The following is a 15000-nucleotide window of genomic DNA, read 5'->3' as shown; positions in this document are numbered from 1 at the left end:
GCGTATGTACTGTACCTATGTAAGCGCGTATGTATAAATGTGTATGTATGATTGTATGTATATATTAGAGATGCGCGGATAGGCAATTATTTCATCCGCAACCGCATCACAAAAGTCGTCATCCATCCGCCCGAACCAACATTTTATCAAAACCACACCCGCCCGCCACCCGCCCGTTGTTATTTATCTAATATAGACGATGCAAGGCATTAGTGAGGTTAGAAAGCTTTTGCCGGTTAAAGAAAGGAGACTGATCCAATGTAGCAGAGACATTCAATGCGTGCCACGCATTAATATATCTTGGCCACGCATTAGTGGCTAAGAGATATTAATGCGTGATAATATTATTTATCATTATTAAAATATTGTCATTTCCATTAAGAAAGTGTTGACTATTGTTGCCAATGCCCTCAGATCAGGAGTGCGTTCCTCACACTTTGTGTGCGCAGTTGCAGCAAGCAGAACGAGGCTTTTAAGAAGTTAAAAAAATGTTTTAGAAAGACTAGGCCTATATTTTTGTTAGGTAAAAAAAATGTTCTGAATTTATTTCAATGAATATTAACTTGTTAATGTTATAATGCTCAAATAGGGACGAGGGTGGGGTGCACGGTGAAGCAGTGAACAATTTCGCGACAAAGATGAACCTTTATTAATTGATCTGCAGCCATGACAAAATATCAGACAATCTCCATTGTCAACGACAGGCAGGAAAATAAAGATAAACACATAGCCTATGTTGTAGGCATAGGCTCATACGTTTTTAAGTTGAAATAAAAAAATAAATAAAAAATGTGCCTCATAAGCCTTAAGCTGTCAATCACGCGCACAAACTTAAATTATACAATAACATATGTATGTCATCTCTATTTAAACAAAAATAAATTCAATAAAGAATAATAATAAATTACCTGCAACTTATTGGCCAAGGCAAATAGCTGAAGGGGGGAAATCAAACCCATCAGACTGCACTTTATCATCAAACTTGAATTATAATCGCGACAAACAAAGCAGGCTAAATAGCCTTACATTGTCGCCAATCGGAGATGCGCTTCACTTGAAAGCGAGGCCAAATAATTATTCACACATAGTAGTATATCTCAAATAGAAAAAAAAACACAATAAACAACGCAATTGCCTTAATTCCTTTGCATTGTAGTGCGCCCAAACAACACGTAACCATCAAAATTATTTAGTTGACCGAACTCAATATAGGTTAGACATGGGCTTATTTGGTATAGCCTATAGGTAACGTAGACTAATTCGTTTAACATATCCAACCGTATTTCTACTTACTTTTTTTTTTTTAGCACTATGCAGGAATAAAATGGCATCTACAGTGCCAGGATTCATGCGAGAGCGCCTGGCCTCTAAAATGCGCCCTGCTGCGCTGAAGGAGCGCTCACTTGCGCCACTTGTTGCTGGGACGCGGTGCCATCTTTTTCTTTTTTTTCTTCTTCTTCTTCTGTTGTGTTGTGTTGTGTTGCAGTGCCTGATGAACAATTGACTGTTTCAAAGAGTGCTGCTCGTTTTTCGTATGTGGGTAACAACATTTAACTATGTATATATATTTCCGAATTGGTTCAACCGCCAACCGCCCGCATCTATTTAAAATCTATTTTTACCCGCCCGACCCGCGGTTTATCCGCGGACTCCGCGCTTGTGTCCGCAAACCGCGCATCTCTAGTATATATGTATGAATAATTTATGTATGTGTGTTGTATGTACAATATTTTTGTCTCTTCGTTTGTGCGGGAGCAGCAGCCCGAGATGCCGACTCTTGTGGGGCAAGCAGGCTCTGAGAGCGCCCCCCCAAAACAAATATTAATGATAATATGAATGTGTGTGTGTGTGTGTGCGTATATATGTGTGTGTGTGTATATATATATATATATATATATATATATATATGCTAGGGGTGTGCATCTCTGCCTTAAATGGCGATACTGGGTTACGATATGATTCACTAACAATACTTTTTCAAACATTTCGATTCGATGCAGATGTACACTTTGCAAAGTTAAAAGAAATTAATCTATTGTCAGAACAATTTATTTTTTAAATAGACACATACAAAACAATCAATCAATCAATCAGTGTTTATTTATATAGCCCTAAATCAAAAATGTCTCAAAGGGCTGCCCAAGCCACAACGACATCCTCAATTCAGATCCCACATCAGGGCAAGGGAAAAACTCACAACCCAGTGGGATGACAATGAGAAACCTTGGAGAGGACCGCAGATGTGGGTGACCCCCCGCCTCTCCCCCTCTAGGGGCGACCGGTGCAATGGACGTCGAGTGGATCTAGCATAATATTGTGAAAGTCCAGTCCATAGTGGATCTAATATAATAGTGAGAGTCCAGTCCATAGTGGGGCCAGCAGGAGACCATTCCGAGCGGAGGTCAGCAGCGCAGAGATGTTACCAACCGATGCACAGGCGAGCGGTCCACCCCGGGTCCCGACTCTGGACAGCCAACACTTCATCCATGGCCTCCGGACCTTTGCCCCCCCCTTCCACAAGGGAGAGGGGGCAGAAAAAAACAGAAACGGCAGATCAACTGGTCTAAAAAGTTTTTTTTTTTAAAGGCTAAAGTATATAAATGAGTTTTAAGATGGGACTTAAATGCTTCTACTGAGGTAGCATCTCTAACTGTTACCGGGAGGGCAATCCAGAGTACTGGAGCCCGAATAGAAAACGCTCTATAGCCCGCAGACTTTTTTTGGGCTCTGGGAATCACTAATAAGCCGGAGTTCTTTGAAGGCAGATTTCTTGCTGGGACATATGGTACAATACAATCGGCAAGATAGGATGGAGCTAGACCGTGTAGTCTTTTATAGATAAGTAGTAAAACCTTACAGGTGAGCCAGTATAGGTGTAATATGAAAACAGGTGGTTCCTGTATTATTAGCAATAGTAGAACTATCACAGCATTACAATTCTTAAACCAAAAGAAAAGAAGATGTTAGTTAAAAAATGCAAATTATGATTAAAACTGTAAATTAATTTTATTCTGTTGATTCTTAGCTTAGTTGTATTTAATTTGGTCTACATTGTTAAATGTTAAGAGTATCAAGTTTGATCAAAAGACTGAAAGGTTGAGATAAAAAAAATTATAACGGCCATAACGTCTTTCTACATGCTCCGATCGTTCTGCAATTTTAATGTTGGGTCAACAATTGCGAAGGACGTGACTGCATGTCAGGCGTGCCCGCTGACTTAATCCGGAGTTGCAAGGGGAGGCGAGGGTCCTCTCGACGCTGCTCGAAGCTTAATATTCAGTTATATCCGCTTGATGTTGGTGAATGTCTACTTTCAGAAGGGCACAAACCTCCCGTGGCCCACAGAGACCTGAGTAGTTTGAATGTGCTGGTACGAGCAGATACTACTTGCGCCCTGTGTAATTTCGGCAGCGCCAACATCCTGCGCTCAAGTTCGACACGCTGCCAGACAACAAGCCCAAAGGTGAGACATACACAGTTCATCCACTACACAGGCAAGTCAAGAAATATGCCTGTTTATAATTGTCAATTGACAGTATCACACTCAGGTGGGAACACTGCACTACAAATCCCCTGAGATTCTGGAAGGTTCTGTTAATCTTCTCAGCAACTGGTGCTTGCAAGCTGATGTCTATGCTGCGGGTTTGCTGCTGTGGGAGATCTGGATGCGCTGCTCGGATTTATTTGAAGGTGAAATCAATTCAGTAATAAATACACAACATATACGGTACAGTTGCATACAGCTAATGACATCTAGAATAAGATCAGTTGGAATTGTAGATTACCACAAAGTACAGATGTCCCTCGTCCATTGCTGTTATTTGGTTCCGGACAACAATAAATGAATTTATGCAAATGAGGAATCATTAATTATAAATTAAATATGTTCATAGCTAGAGCATAAAAAAACAGTTTACAATATTGTTCAATGTTATGAGAACCACCTAGAGCATACTTGCCAACCTTGAGACCTCCGATTTCGGGAGGTGGGGGTTGGGGGTGGGGGCGTGGTCTGGGTGGGGCGGGGGGCGTGGTTGGGGGCGTGGTTGGGGGCGTGGTTAAGAGAGATATATATAAGAAATACTTGACTTTCAGTGAATTCTAGCTATATATATATATTTTTTTTATTACATATATATATATATATATATATATATACATATATATATATATATAAATAAATAAAATAAATACTTGAATTTCAGTGTTCATTTATTTACACATATACACACACATAACACTCATCTACTCATTGTTGAGTTAAGGGTTGAATTGTCCATCCTTGTTCTATTCTCTGTCACTATTTCAGAACACACACATTATACAAATGTACATTATAAAATCAATAAGAAAACGGGAGCTCTAATTTGGGAGTCTGAATTAGGATCAGAAGTTCCTATATAAACATTCTGTACTCACGTCGCCATTTTGTATTGATTACTGCAGCTGTGCACTGGATTCATTCACAAATACAAACTACAACTCACAAACACTTTAGAGTTAGGCTCCACCATCAGAATGTGTACTTAAACTTATAAAGATCACATGGATATTATTCAGTGAGTTGATTCACCAAAACTAACCTGTTATACAGGAGGAAAAAGCACACAGGACGTTTCAATTGTTCACAGACTGGTCGCTCTCATCAGAATGACAAGACACTTCCGGTCTGCAGGTGATAGCATTCAATTGGGAAGAAACGCCCTACTGCCCCCTACTGACCAATGTGAATACTGATAAATGTGGAATGACAGCTCCAAAAACCACAAAAAATTAAATAAATAAATCAACACAAAAATGTGACACATTATGGGTGGGTCACATATGCATGTACAGTAGATGGCAGTATTGTCCTGTTTAAAAGTGTCACAACATTGCTGTTTACGGCAGACGAACTGCTTTACGGGGGACGAAAACTTGACTGCTGTTGTTGTGTGTTGTTACCGCGCTGGGAGGACGTTAATGACTGCCTAGCAATAAACACACATAAGAAACCAAGAACTCGCCCTCGATCATTAGCTGTTTATATGGTGGTAAAGCGGACGTGAGAACAGACTGTCAACACGTCACTCAGGTCCGCATGGAGCTGGAGGGGGCGTGGCCTCCAGCTCCGCCTGAATTTCGGGAGATTTTCGGGAGAAAATTTGTCCCGGGAGGTTTTCGGGAGAGGCGATGAATTTTGGGAGTCTCCCGGAAAATCCGGGAGGGTTGGCAAGTATGACCTAGAGATGAAATAAGACCCTTTCATCACCTTTACGCTCTTTTATCAATCAATCAATCAATGTTTATTTATATAGCCCTAAATCACAAAAGTCTCAAAGGGCTGTACAAGCCACAACGACATCCTCGGTACAGAGCCCACATAAGGGACGTCGATGTGAATGACTATGAGAAACCGCATATGTGGGTTACCCCCCCTCTATAGGGGAGACCGAAAGCAATGGATGTCGAGTGACATAATATTATGAAAGAACAGTCTTTAGTGGATCTAACATAGTAGTGAGAGTCCAGTCCATAGTGGGGCCAGCAGGAGACCAGCAGGAGACCATCCCGAGCGGAGACGGGTCAGCAGCACAGAGAGGTCCCCAACTGATGCACAGGCGAGCGGTCCACCCTGGGTCCCAACTCTGGACAGCCAGCACTTCATCCATGGTCACCGGAACCGGAATAACCCGGCGAAGAGGCAGAGGAGAAAAGAAAAGAAACAGCAAATCAACTGGTCTAAAAAGGGGGGTCTATTTAAAGGCTAGAGTATACAAATGAGTTTTAAGATGGGACTTAAAGGCTTCTACTGAGGTAGCATCTCTAACTGTTACCGGGAGGGCATTCCAGAGTACTGGAGCCCGAATGGAAAACGCTCTATAGCCCGCAGACTTTTTATGGGCTCTGGGAATCACTAATAAGCCGGAGTTCTTTGAACGCAGGTTTCTTACCGGGACATATGGTACAATACAATCGGCAAAATAGGATGGAGCTAGACCGTGTAGTATTTTATACGTAAGTAGTAAAACCTTAAAGTCGCATCTTAAGTGCACAGGAAGCCAGTGCAGGTGAGCCAGTATAGGCGTAATATGATCAAACTTTCTTGTTCTTGTCAAGAGTCTAGCAGCCGCATTTTGTACCAATTGTAATCTTTTAATGCTAGACATAGGGAGACCCGAAAATAATACGTTACAGTAATCGAGACGAGACGTAACGAACGCATGAATAATGATCTAAGCGTCGCTAGTGGACAAAATGGAACGAATTTTAGCGATATTACGGAGAGGCCGTAACACTCTGAATGTGTGACTCAAACGAGAGAGTTGGGTCGAAGATAATACCCAGATTCTTTACCGAGTCGCTTTGTGTAATTGTTTGGTTGTCAAATGTTAAGGAGGTATTATTAAATAAATGTCGGTGTTTAGCAGGACCGATAATCAGCATTTCCGTTTTCCTGGCATTTAGTTGCAAAAAGTTAGCGGACATCCATTGTTTGATTTTTATTAAGATACGCCTCCAGCTGACTACAATCCGGCGTGTTGGTCAGCTTTAGGGGCATGTAGAGTTGGGTGTCATCAGCATAACAGTGAAAGCTAACACCGTATTTGCGTATGATGTCGCCTAGCGGCAGCATGTAAATACTAAAGAGTGCAGGGCCAAGAACCGAACCCTGAGGAACTTCGCACGTTACCTTAACATAGTCCGAGGTCACATTGTTATGGGAGACGCACTGCATCCTGTCAGTAAGATAAGAGTTAAACCACGACAAGGCTAAGTCTGACATACCAATACGTGTTTTGATACGCTCTAATAAAATATTATGATCGACGGTATCGAAAGCAGCGCTAAGATCAAGAAGCAGCAACATAGATGATGCATCAGAATCCATCGTTAGTAGTAGATCATTAGTCATTTTTGCGAGGGCTGTCTCCGGAGAGTGATTTGCCCTGAAACCGGATTGAAAAGGTTCACAGAGATTGTTAGACGCTAAGTGATCATTTAGCTGCTGTGCGACAATTTTTTCGAGGATTTTCGAGATAAACGGAATCAAATATAGCAATGATGCTGGAGGCTGAAACACTCAATGGCCACAATACTGAACAGTGTGATTTGTTCGGTTTGGTCTTCTTTCGTGGCCAACACACTAACCTCGATCTACGAATGCAGCTGTTTGCAAACTTTTCAGTTTACCAACTATTAGATCGAACCAAGTATGCCTCTGTATGCGAACCTTGTCTTTGTTTATGAGCACTTCATTTATCCATTTTGTGTCCCGCTGGAAGCTATTTTCTGCTTATGGTATTGAAGAGATTGAGGAAGCCAGCTTTGTACCACAGCAAGTTTTAATTGTAATGAGAATGGACTTTTTTGGAAAAATATGCCAAAGCGGACTTGACTCAAAGCGGAGGAAAAGGCCCTATCTTTCGTTCAGCGGAGCCTTTTCGAAGAACACACACAAACACACACCAACAAGCCCCCCCTTTCTCCCCTTCTGTCTGCTCCTTTCTCTCCCTTCTCTCGTCAGCAGCTCCTTTGCCGATGACATTTAAAGTGGATTTTACTTTTTGAAGCCATATGGTTATTAAAATTAAGGATTTTTTTTGTTTTCTGATCGTTTGTGAGGGCACTAAAGTGACTTCTGTGTGTGCGTGGGATGGAAGGACAGTTCAGCTTGTTATTGTTTTGGCTTTGTTATTAAGGTAATCCATTACATCTTTACGTTTATACTTTTACTGTATAGCACTTTATATTGTGTTAGAAGTGTACAAACCTCCACCAAGCCTGGAACCCATTATTCATATTTACATTGATTCTTATGGAGAAATTTGCTTCAATATATGAATTTTTCGATTTACGAACTTTGGTTCAAGTCAAGTCAAGTGAAGTGAATTTTATTTATATAGCACTTTTCTCTAGTGACTCAGAGCGCTTTTACATAGTGAAACCCAATATCTAAGTTACATTTAAACCAGTGTGGGTGGCACTGGGAGCAGTTAGGGTGAAGTGTCTTGCCCAGGGACACTACGGCAGGGACTAGGATGGCGGAAGCGGGGATCGAACATGGAACCCTCAAGAGCTAAACCATCCCAAACTAACTCAATTGGTTCAAGAACCAATTGAGTTCCTAAATTGAGGTTCCACTGCACTACTGTAGTTTATTTACTCATTTGTATTAACAATGCTTTCTTTATGATGAAAACAACTGTAGCATTAGCTTTAAAAAAAAAAGAAAAAAGTTTGAAATCCGCAATGTGGCGAAGCTGCAATATTTGAAGCACGATGGGGGCCAGAGGGTCAAAAGCTTGGAAAATAAAAAATCTAAGAAGTTTAGACTATTTTAATTTTAATATAATGTCATGTAATATAATACTTTAGGTATGTTTTGCACAAAAAAATAAACTAACTCCGTACTTTAGGAGGCCAACTTGTTATCAGTAAGATGCGGTGTAGTTTTTATGCTGTAAATATAAAATAAACTATGAAAAATAATAGATAATACAAACCCGTTCTCAAACAATGGCAATAAAACGATTCTGATACAGTAAAACTGCACATTTTGTGGTGGGCTTTCATTGTACAGTATAACTGTGCAATAATCATGTTTGACCAGCATATTGATACACCACACCTGCAGTATGAGGTGGATGGATTATTTTGGCAATATATTTGTGTACAGTATTTGAGATAAGTGGAGAAAAGGTTTTGAAAGAAGGGAGCCGTGAGCATTGTTTTTGTTGAGTCCATATTGAAATAACTGGGTCATTCTGTATTAGGAAACAAACAGCACCATCTAGTGGAGCACCAGCCACCCTCTCCCAGGCAAAAGTCTGCACAATTGCAAGTGTGCTGTTTACTCACACTTACTATCAGTGTTGGGTTAGTTACTGAAAACCAGTAACTAGTTAAAGTTACTAGTTACTTCATTTCAAACGTAACTCAGTTACTTACACCAAAAAGTAATGCGTTACTGTGAAAAGTAACTATTTAGTTACTTCTTTTTTTCTTCTTTTTTTTTTTAAAGCTCCCATTAATGCCATTTTAGTCTTCATTTCAGTACTGTTATTGCACTGGAGAATAATACAATCTGTTGATCAACTTGACATGCATTTGCATCACTGAACTCTGCTAAGCAATGTGGTTTACATACAACACACAAAGACAAAGATATGTTACAAAGACCAATTTGTTTCTGGCCAGAACAAATTGACAAAACTATTTTAAATAGCTGCAACATAACATACATAAGTAACAAACAGCATAATAACAACATAGCTGTAAAGCAAGAAAGGCACACACTACATACACAAAGCCTAACCAGGCATTTTTTCCTCAAGAAATTCTGACACAAAATCATGTCTGAAGCCCAGAACACTCTACACATTTCCCCAGTTTTAGTTTAGAGATAAGGAAATATTGGCCTGGCCCACTAGGATCCCTCTTTATGTTTGTGAACTTTATAGTCTATACATTTAGAGTGATGTGATAATCAAACACTCTAGAAGTCTAGAATGAAAGAGTATATAAGAGAATTGACAGCAACGTTCCCTCTAAGGTGCGCGTCTGTGCAATTGCGCACTGCTCAAGCGTCCTCTGCGCACGGCAAATCTATGCCACGCACAAAATCAAATAAAAAAAATAAGCGCATAACAATTTTCGACACGACACGGACACGACAGAGAAAACCGTTTTCGTCATCATTGTTCAAATATAATAATACGTCTGTCGAGACGCTTTGAGGACATGAATTCCATCCATCACTTTACTGAGCAAAACTCTTTATTGTCGGCCGTAAACACATCACTGTTATATCAACAGCAGCCGCTCGCTCTTTCTCACTTGCGCCAACACATGCACATATGGCACTTAGCCAGTGATGCGTTTACAGCCACACAAAAAGTTGGACAACTCCAACACCACACATAAAGTGTCATTCCAGGTCGTTACTCTATGATTTACCAATCAAATGTGTGCTTATTCTAGTGTCATTTATTAGGAATCTTAATTTATAAATATTAATCATGAAATGCTGTTAGTATATTAAATACATACTAATAAAAATATATTTTTTACAAACAGGAAGTTGCAGGAATGTACACATGATCCCCTGCTTACATCTCATTGTGCAACATGTGAATGTTTAATGGGAACTAAATGCAATGTCTGAAAGGGGTACAAACTATTTCCAAAGCCTAAACACTTATATTAGAAATGGAAATGACTGCTGTCATTTGATTATAATAATAAGAGAATGTTGTCTGTCTATCTGTGTTGGCCCTGTGATGAGGTGGGGACTTGTCCAGGGTGTACCCAGCCTTCCGCCCGAATGCAGCTGAGATAGGCTCCAGCGACCCCGAAAGGGACAAGCGGTAGAAAATGGATGGATGGATGGAGATTGAACTTGTTATTTAGTCAGGTTTGGGACAGGTGTACTGCTGGTGTAGCCACAGTGTGCATGTCTGATGTTGCTCACATGGGCTCCACTGAATGCTCAGGGAGTTTTTGCGTTTGCTCACACACATGAACAATTAGAGGGAACATTGATTGACAGAGTGTGTGTTCCTTCAGTGCTGAATGATGAGCAGAGGCAGAGTTAATCCTTAAGTGGTGATGGTGGAGGTGAAGTGTCATTGGAGTCTCTATCTCTCTTTACTAGCTTCGTCGAAGCATGTTGCTTATGTAGCTTGTTTCAGCAGATTTGAATTGCTGTTTTGGGCAGTAGATGGGATCTTTGATCCAAAGCACAATTTACATTTAACTAAAATGTTCTTTTCTTTGTGCTCGACAAAAGAAAAGTAGTGAAAATATCTCCATGTTAGCAAACTCGACTTCTGGCTCCGCCATGATCAGACACGCCCCCCCTCTCCTCCCTCCCCACACTCACACTCACACCCAGAGCGCATGTCTCTCTTCTCCGGCTTGTGACACAAGAAGAATCAGAACGATGACACAGCAGCGCTCCGATAAAACACACTTTATACTACATAAAAAGTAACGTAAAATAACGCAGTAACGCATCATGTAGTAACGGTAACTGAGTTACTGAATATAAAAAATAACGCGTTAGATTACTAGTTACCGCCGAAACTAACGGCGTTACAGTAACGCGTTACTTTGTAACGCGTTAGTCCCAATACTGCTTACTATCATGTTGATGTTGTTGTGCTCAATGTCTCCCTCTGCAGACGGCGCACCTCCGCAACACCTCCTGCCTTACGAACAAGAGCTAGGAGCCGGGTTGACCTGGGAGAGCCTCACCGTTCACGTGTCTCACATGGAAAGAAGACCCTCAGTACCGGAGCATTGGCAAATGCTGAGACAGGTGATAGCATAGTGGGCGTACAGTGTTGACTAGTTTAGTGCAGTGAAAAACGTGACTACTGTGCTCTGATCATGTCAGGGGTCGGTGCTGCAGGATCTACTCAGGGAATGCTGGGACTGTGACCCAGACGCCCGGCTGACCGCACAGTGTGTTGCGGACAGATTAGTATCTCTTGACTCTCATTTATCTGGATAACAATTGATATTCACTTTGTCTTCTTATCCTCTACATCGGTGTTGAATTTGTTTTTGGGCGAAACCTCGTGGTAACAATTATTCATTAAAGGGGAACATTATCACAATTTCAGAATGGTTAAAACCATTAAAAATCAGTTCCCAGTGGCTTATTTTATTTTTCGAAGTTTTTTTCAAAATTGTACCCATCACGCAATATCCCTAAAAAAAAAGCTTCAAAGTGCCTGATTTTAACCATCGTTATATACACCCGTCCATTTTCCTGTGACGTCACATAGTGAAGCCAACACAAACAAACATGGCGGATAGAACAGCAAGCTATAGCATACCTGCCAACTACTCCGGTTTTCCCGTAATTAGTACGGTTTTCATCAACCTTTCATCAACGGTTGCAGTGATAAAAAATACGGTTTTTCATTAATTAAAAAAACATTTTTTTTTAAAGTTTTATTCACGAAATCGCGTAACAACGACAATCGACACTGCTTCCCGTAACTTCCTATCGAGCCATTCCGAATGCCATGCGCGAGGCTATTTATAGCACCGCTGCCAAGCATGAGGCCATTGTTTCCAAACGAGCGAACGATCATGGAATCAGCCGGAGAAAAATCGCATACGAGTCTTAAACCGAAAAGAAAACTGCAGTCATTCCGTGAAGAATATTCAAAAGCCTATCCGGGAATAATTATCCGTTCCAAAAAGGGTGAAAACTACGCGAATTGCACCTTGTGCAGACAAGATTTTTCGATCGGACATGGAGGAATTAGCGATGTAAAAGACCACGTTGGGACAAAAAAACACAAGTCTAATGCCGTTGCTAGCGATACAAGTGGAAAACTTTCAACGTTTTTCGTCGCCCAAACAGATTCTTTGGATGTGATAAATGCCGAAGTTTTATTTACGGAGGCAATAATTGAGCAAACAAAAAGGTAATGACACCAATGTTATCTATTGGAATTGTTTAGTACTGTTATACTGTTAAAAGTGTTTATACTATTTATGCTTTCAAGTCCAAGTTGAAGAAATCTTGTTAAATGTTGACAGCATAACTACCAAAATACAGAAGTATGTCCTTAATATTTTTGCAGTGCTATTTCTGTTGAAAAGTTAAAATGATTACATTAGAGATGTGATGTGCCACTTTTCAAGTGTCTGATGGCTTAAATTAATTTTCATTAATTTTTCATATTTTGAATTCTTTTGAAAGGCTTACAAAAAAACTACATTTGAATTGTAATTCCATGCTATTGACAGGACTATTAATTTTAATGAAGTTAGCTTACCATGTTTACAGTATGATAATTGTGATAGAAATGTGAATTTTAGGCACAGAATATTTTTTACAATTGAACAAGGCAGTAGATTATACAAGCTTGGACAGAAAGTTAATAATGACACCAATTTTTTTTTTTAATGGAATTGTTTAGTACTGTTTTACCATTTGTTTACTGTAAAAAGTGTTTATACTGTTTATACTTTCAATTAACAAATTGAAGTCTTGTGAAAGGTTGACAGGATAACTGGCATTAACTGTCAAAATAATTTCAAACTATTGAAGTTAGCTTACAGAATAAACATGTCAATCAACCCATATGATTTTTGCTGTAATATTTTTGTTTTGAAAAGTCACTGTGACTGATAGAAAAGTGATGGTTTTAGCAACATTTTAACCTGTCTGAATGCTAATAATCATTTTGCGTCGGGGGGCGAAGCCTGAACCCCCCACCAGGACTTTGTCCTGGACCTACCGGGGCCTGCGGCCCCTGGACCCTGGCTACTAGGTTTTTCTGATTTCAAAAGTTGGCAGGTATGCTATAGCGACATTAGCTCGGATTCAGACTCGGATTTCAGCAGCTTAAGCGATTCAACAGATTACGCATGTATTGAAACGGATGGTTGTAGTGTGGAGGCAGGTAGCGAAAACAAAATTGAAAAAGAAACTGAATCTATTGAGCCATGTCGGTTTGAACCGTATGCAAGCGAAAACGACACAACAGCCAGAGACACGGGAGAAAGCGAGGACGAATTCGGCGATCGCCTTCTAACCAACGATTGGTATGTGTTTGTTTGGCATTAAAGGAAACTAACAACTATGAACTAGGTTTACAGCATATGAAATACATTTGGCAACAACATGCACTTTGAGAGTGCAGACAGCCCAATTTTCATCAATTAATATATTCTGTAGACATACCCTCATCCGCGCTCTTTTCCTGAAAGCTGATCTGTCCAGTTTTGGAGTTGATGTCAGCAGGCCAGGGAAGCTAGGGTCGATAGGGGGTTTAGCTCGCTCGTCTGCGAGAACAAACTGCCGCCATTGCTTGCCGTGCTACCGAGGGCCTTTGTCCCTGAATTGCTCACACACTCCGGCAGATTCAATGGGGGTCTGGCGGCAGATTTCTTTGACTTTATCGTTGGAAATGCATCTGCTTTGAGTGTCGCAGGATATCCACACATTCTTGCCATCTCTGTCGTAGCATAGCTTTCGTCGTTAAAGTGTGCGGAACAAACGTCCAATTTCTTGCCACTTTCGCATCTTTGGTCCACTGGTGCAACTTGAATCCGTCCCTGTTCGTGTTGTTACACCATCCGACAACACACCGACGAGGCATGATGTCTCCAAGGTACGGAAAACAGTCGAAAAAACGGAAAATAACAGAGCTGATTTGACTCTGTGTTTGAGAAAATGGCGGATTGCTTCCTGATGTGACGCCACGTTGTGGCGTCATCGCTCCGAGAGCGAATATTAGAAAGGCGTTTAATTCGCCAAAATTCACCCATTTAGAGTTCGGAAATCGGTTAAAAAAATATATGGTCTTTTTTCTGCAACATCAAGGTATATATTGATGCTTACATAGGTCTGGTGATAATGTTCCCCTTTAAATCAAGGTCACAACACAGCAAGTTGAAAAATGCTGACACGTTTGTTACTGGATACTTTCCAACACGCTTCTGCCCTGGAAATTTTGTAATTAATATGCAACTATAATTATTTCAATACTTTATATTGACAAGACGCGTATAGCGCTCTTGGGTGAGACTTGTCCTGCACCCTGACAAGATGTGCTTCAGGGTTTCTGATGCATGACACATATTTAAACTTTGGGAAAGGCAGTAATACAGCATCAATCACAGAATAAACTCATTTGGAGAGTAACTTTTGACCAAACGACAAACACAATATAAACAACAGTCCTTGTCCTGTATTCTGGGAATGTGGGGGGAGAATGTGAGGAGAACCAAGCAGTGCAATCTCCGCAGGCCCAGAGGAATACAACAGAGGACTTTAAAGTCTCTTATCTTTTGTAAAAAAAATAGGCCCTGGCAGTTAAGGCTTTAAGAAGCAATTGTTGTTCGAGAAAAGATTAGTAGAATATTAATTTTGCCATAACACACCATCAAAAGCGCTGACATTTACACCTGAAATTGTAAGATTTGTTCATTGATGTTGTATTCATTTATTCCCAAAGGTCTATTGTCATTTTGTCTGCACTGTCTCCTGTA

At 40.5% G+C, this 15000-nt stretch overlaps 1 protein-coding gene across 3 annotated transcripts in view; it reads left to right on the top strand.

Moving 5' to 3' along the window:
* Positions 1-12409, top strand: part of LOC133584197 (activin receptor type-2A-like) — a 43860-nt gene extending 31451 nt beyond the window's left edge. For all 3 annotated transcript variants that reach the window (XM_061937705.2, XM_061937703.2, XM_061937704.2), the window contains 4 exons: positions 3318-3463; positions 3537-3690; positions 11166-11302; positions 11381-12409. In XM_061937705.2, coding sequence (XP_061793689.1) covers positions 3318-3463; positions 3537-3690; positions 11166-11302; positions 11381-11497 — 554 coding nt within the window. In that variant the 3' untranslated portion in view covers positions 11498-12409. The remainder of the gene's footprint in view (positions 1-3317; positions 3464-3536; positions 3691-11165; positions 11303-11380) is intronic.
* Positions 12410-15000: the final 2591 nt, after the last annotated feature.

The sequence above is a fragment of the Nerophis lumbriciformis genome, linkage group LG03 (assembly GCF_033978685.3).
Source record: "Nerophis lumbriciformis linkage group LG03, RoL_Nlum_v2.1, whole genome shotgun sequence".
NCBI classification, from domain to species: domain Eukaryota; kingdom Metazoa; phylum Chordata; class Actinopteri; order Syngnathiformes; family Syngnathidae; genus Nerophis; species Nerophis lumbriciformis.
Note: the sequence above shows the minus strand (reverse complement) of the source record. Positions and strands in the feature narration are given on the sequence as shown.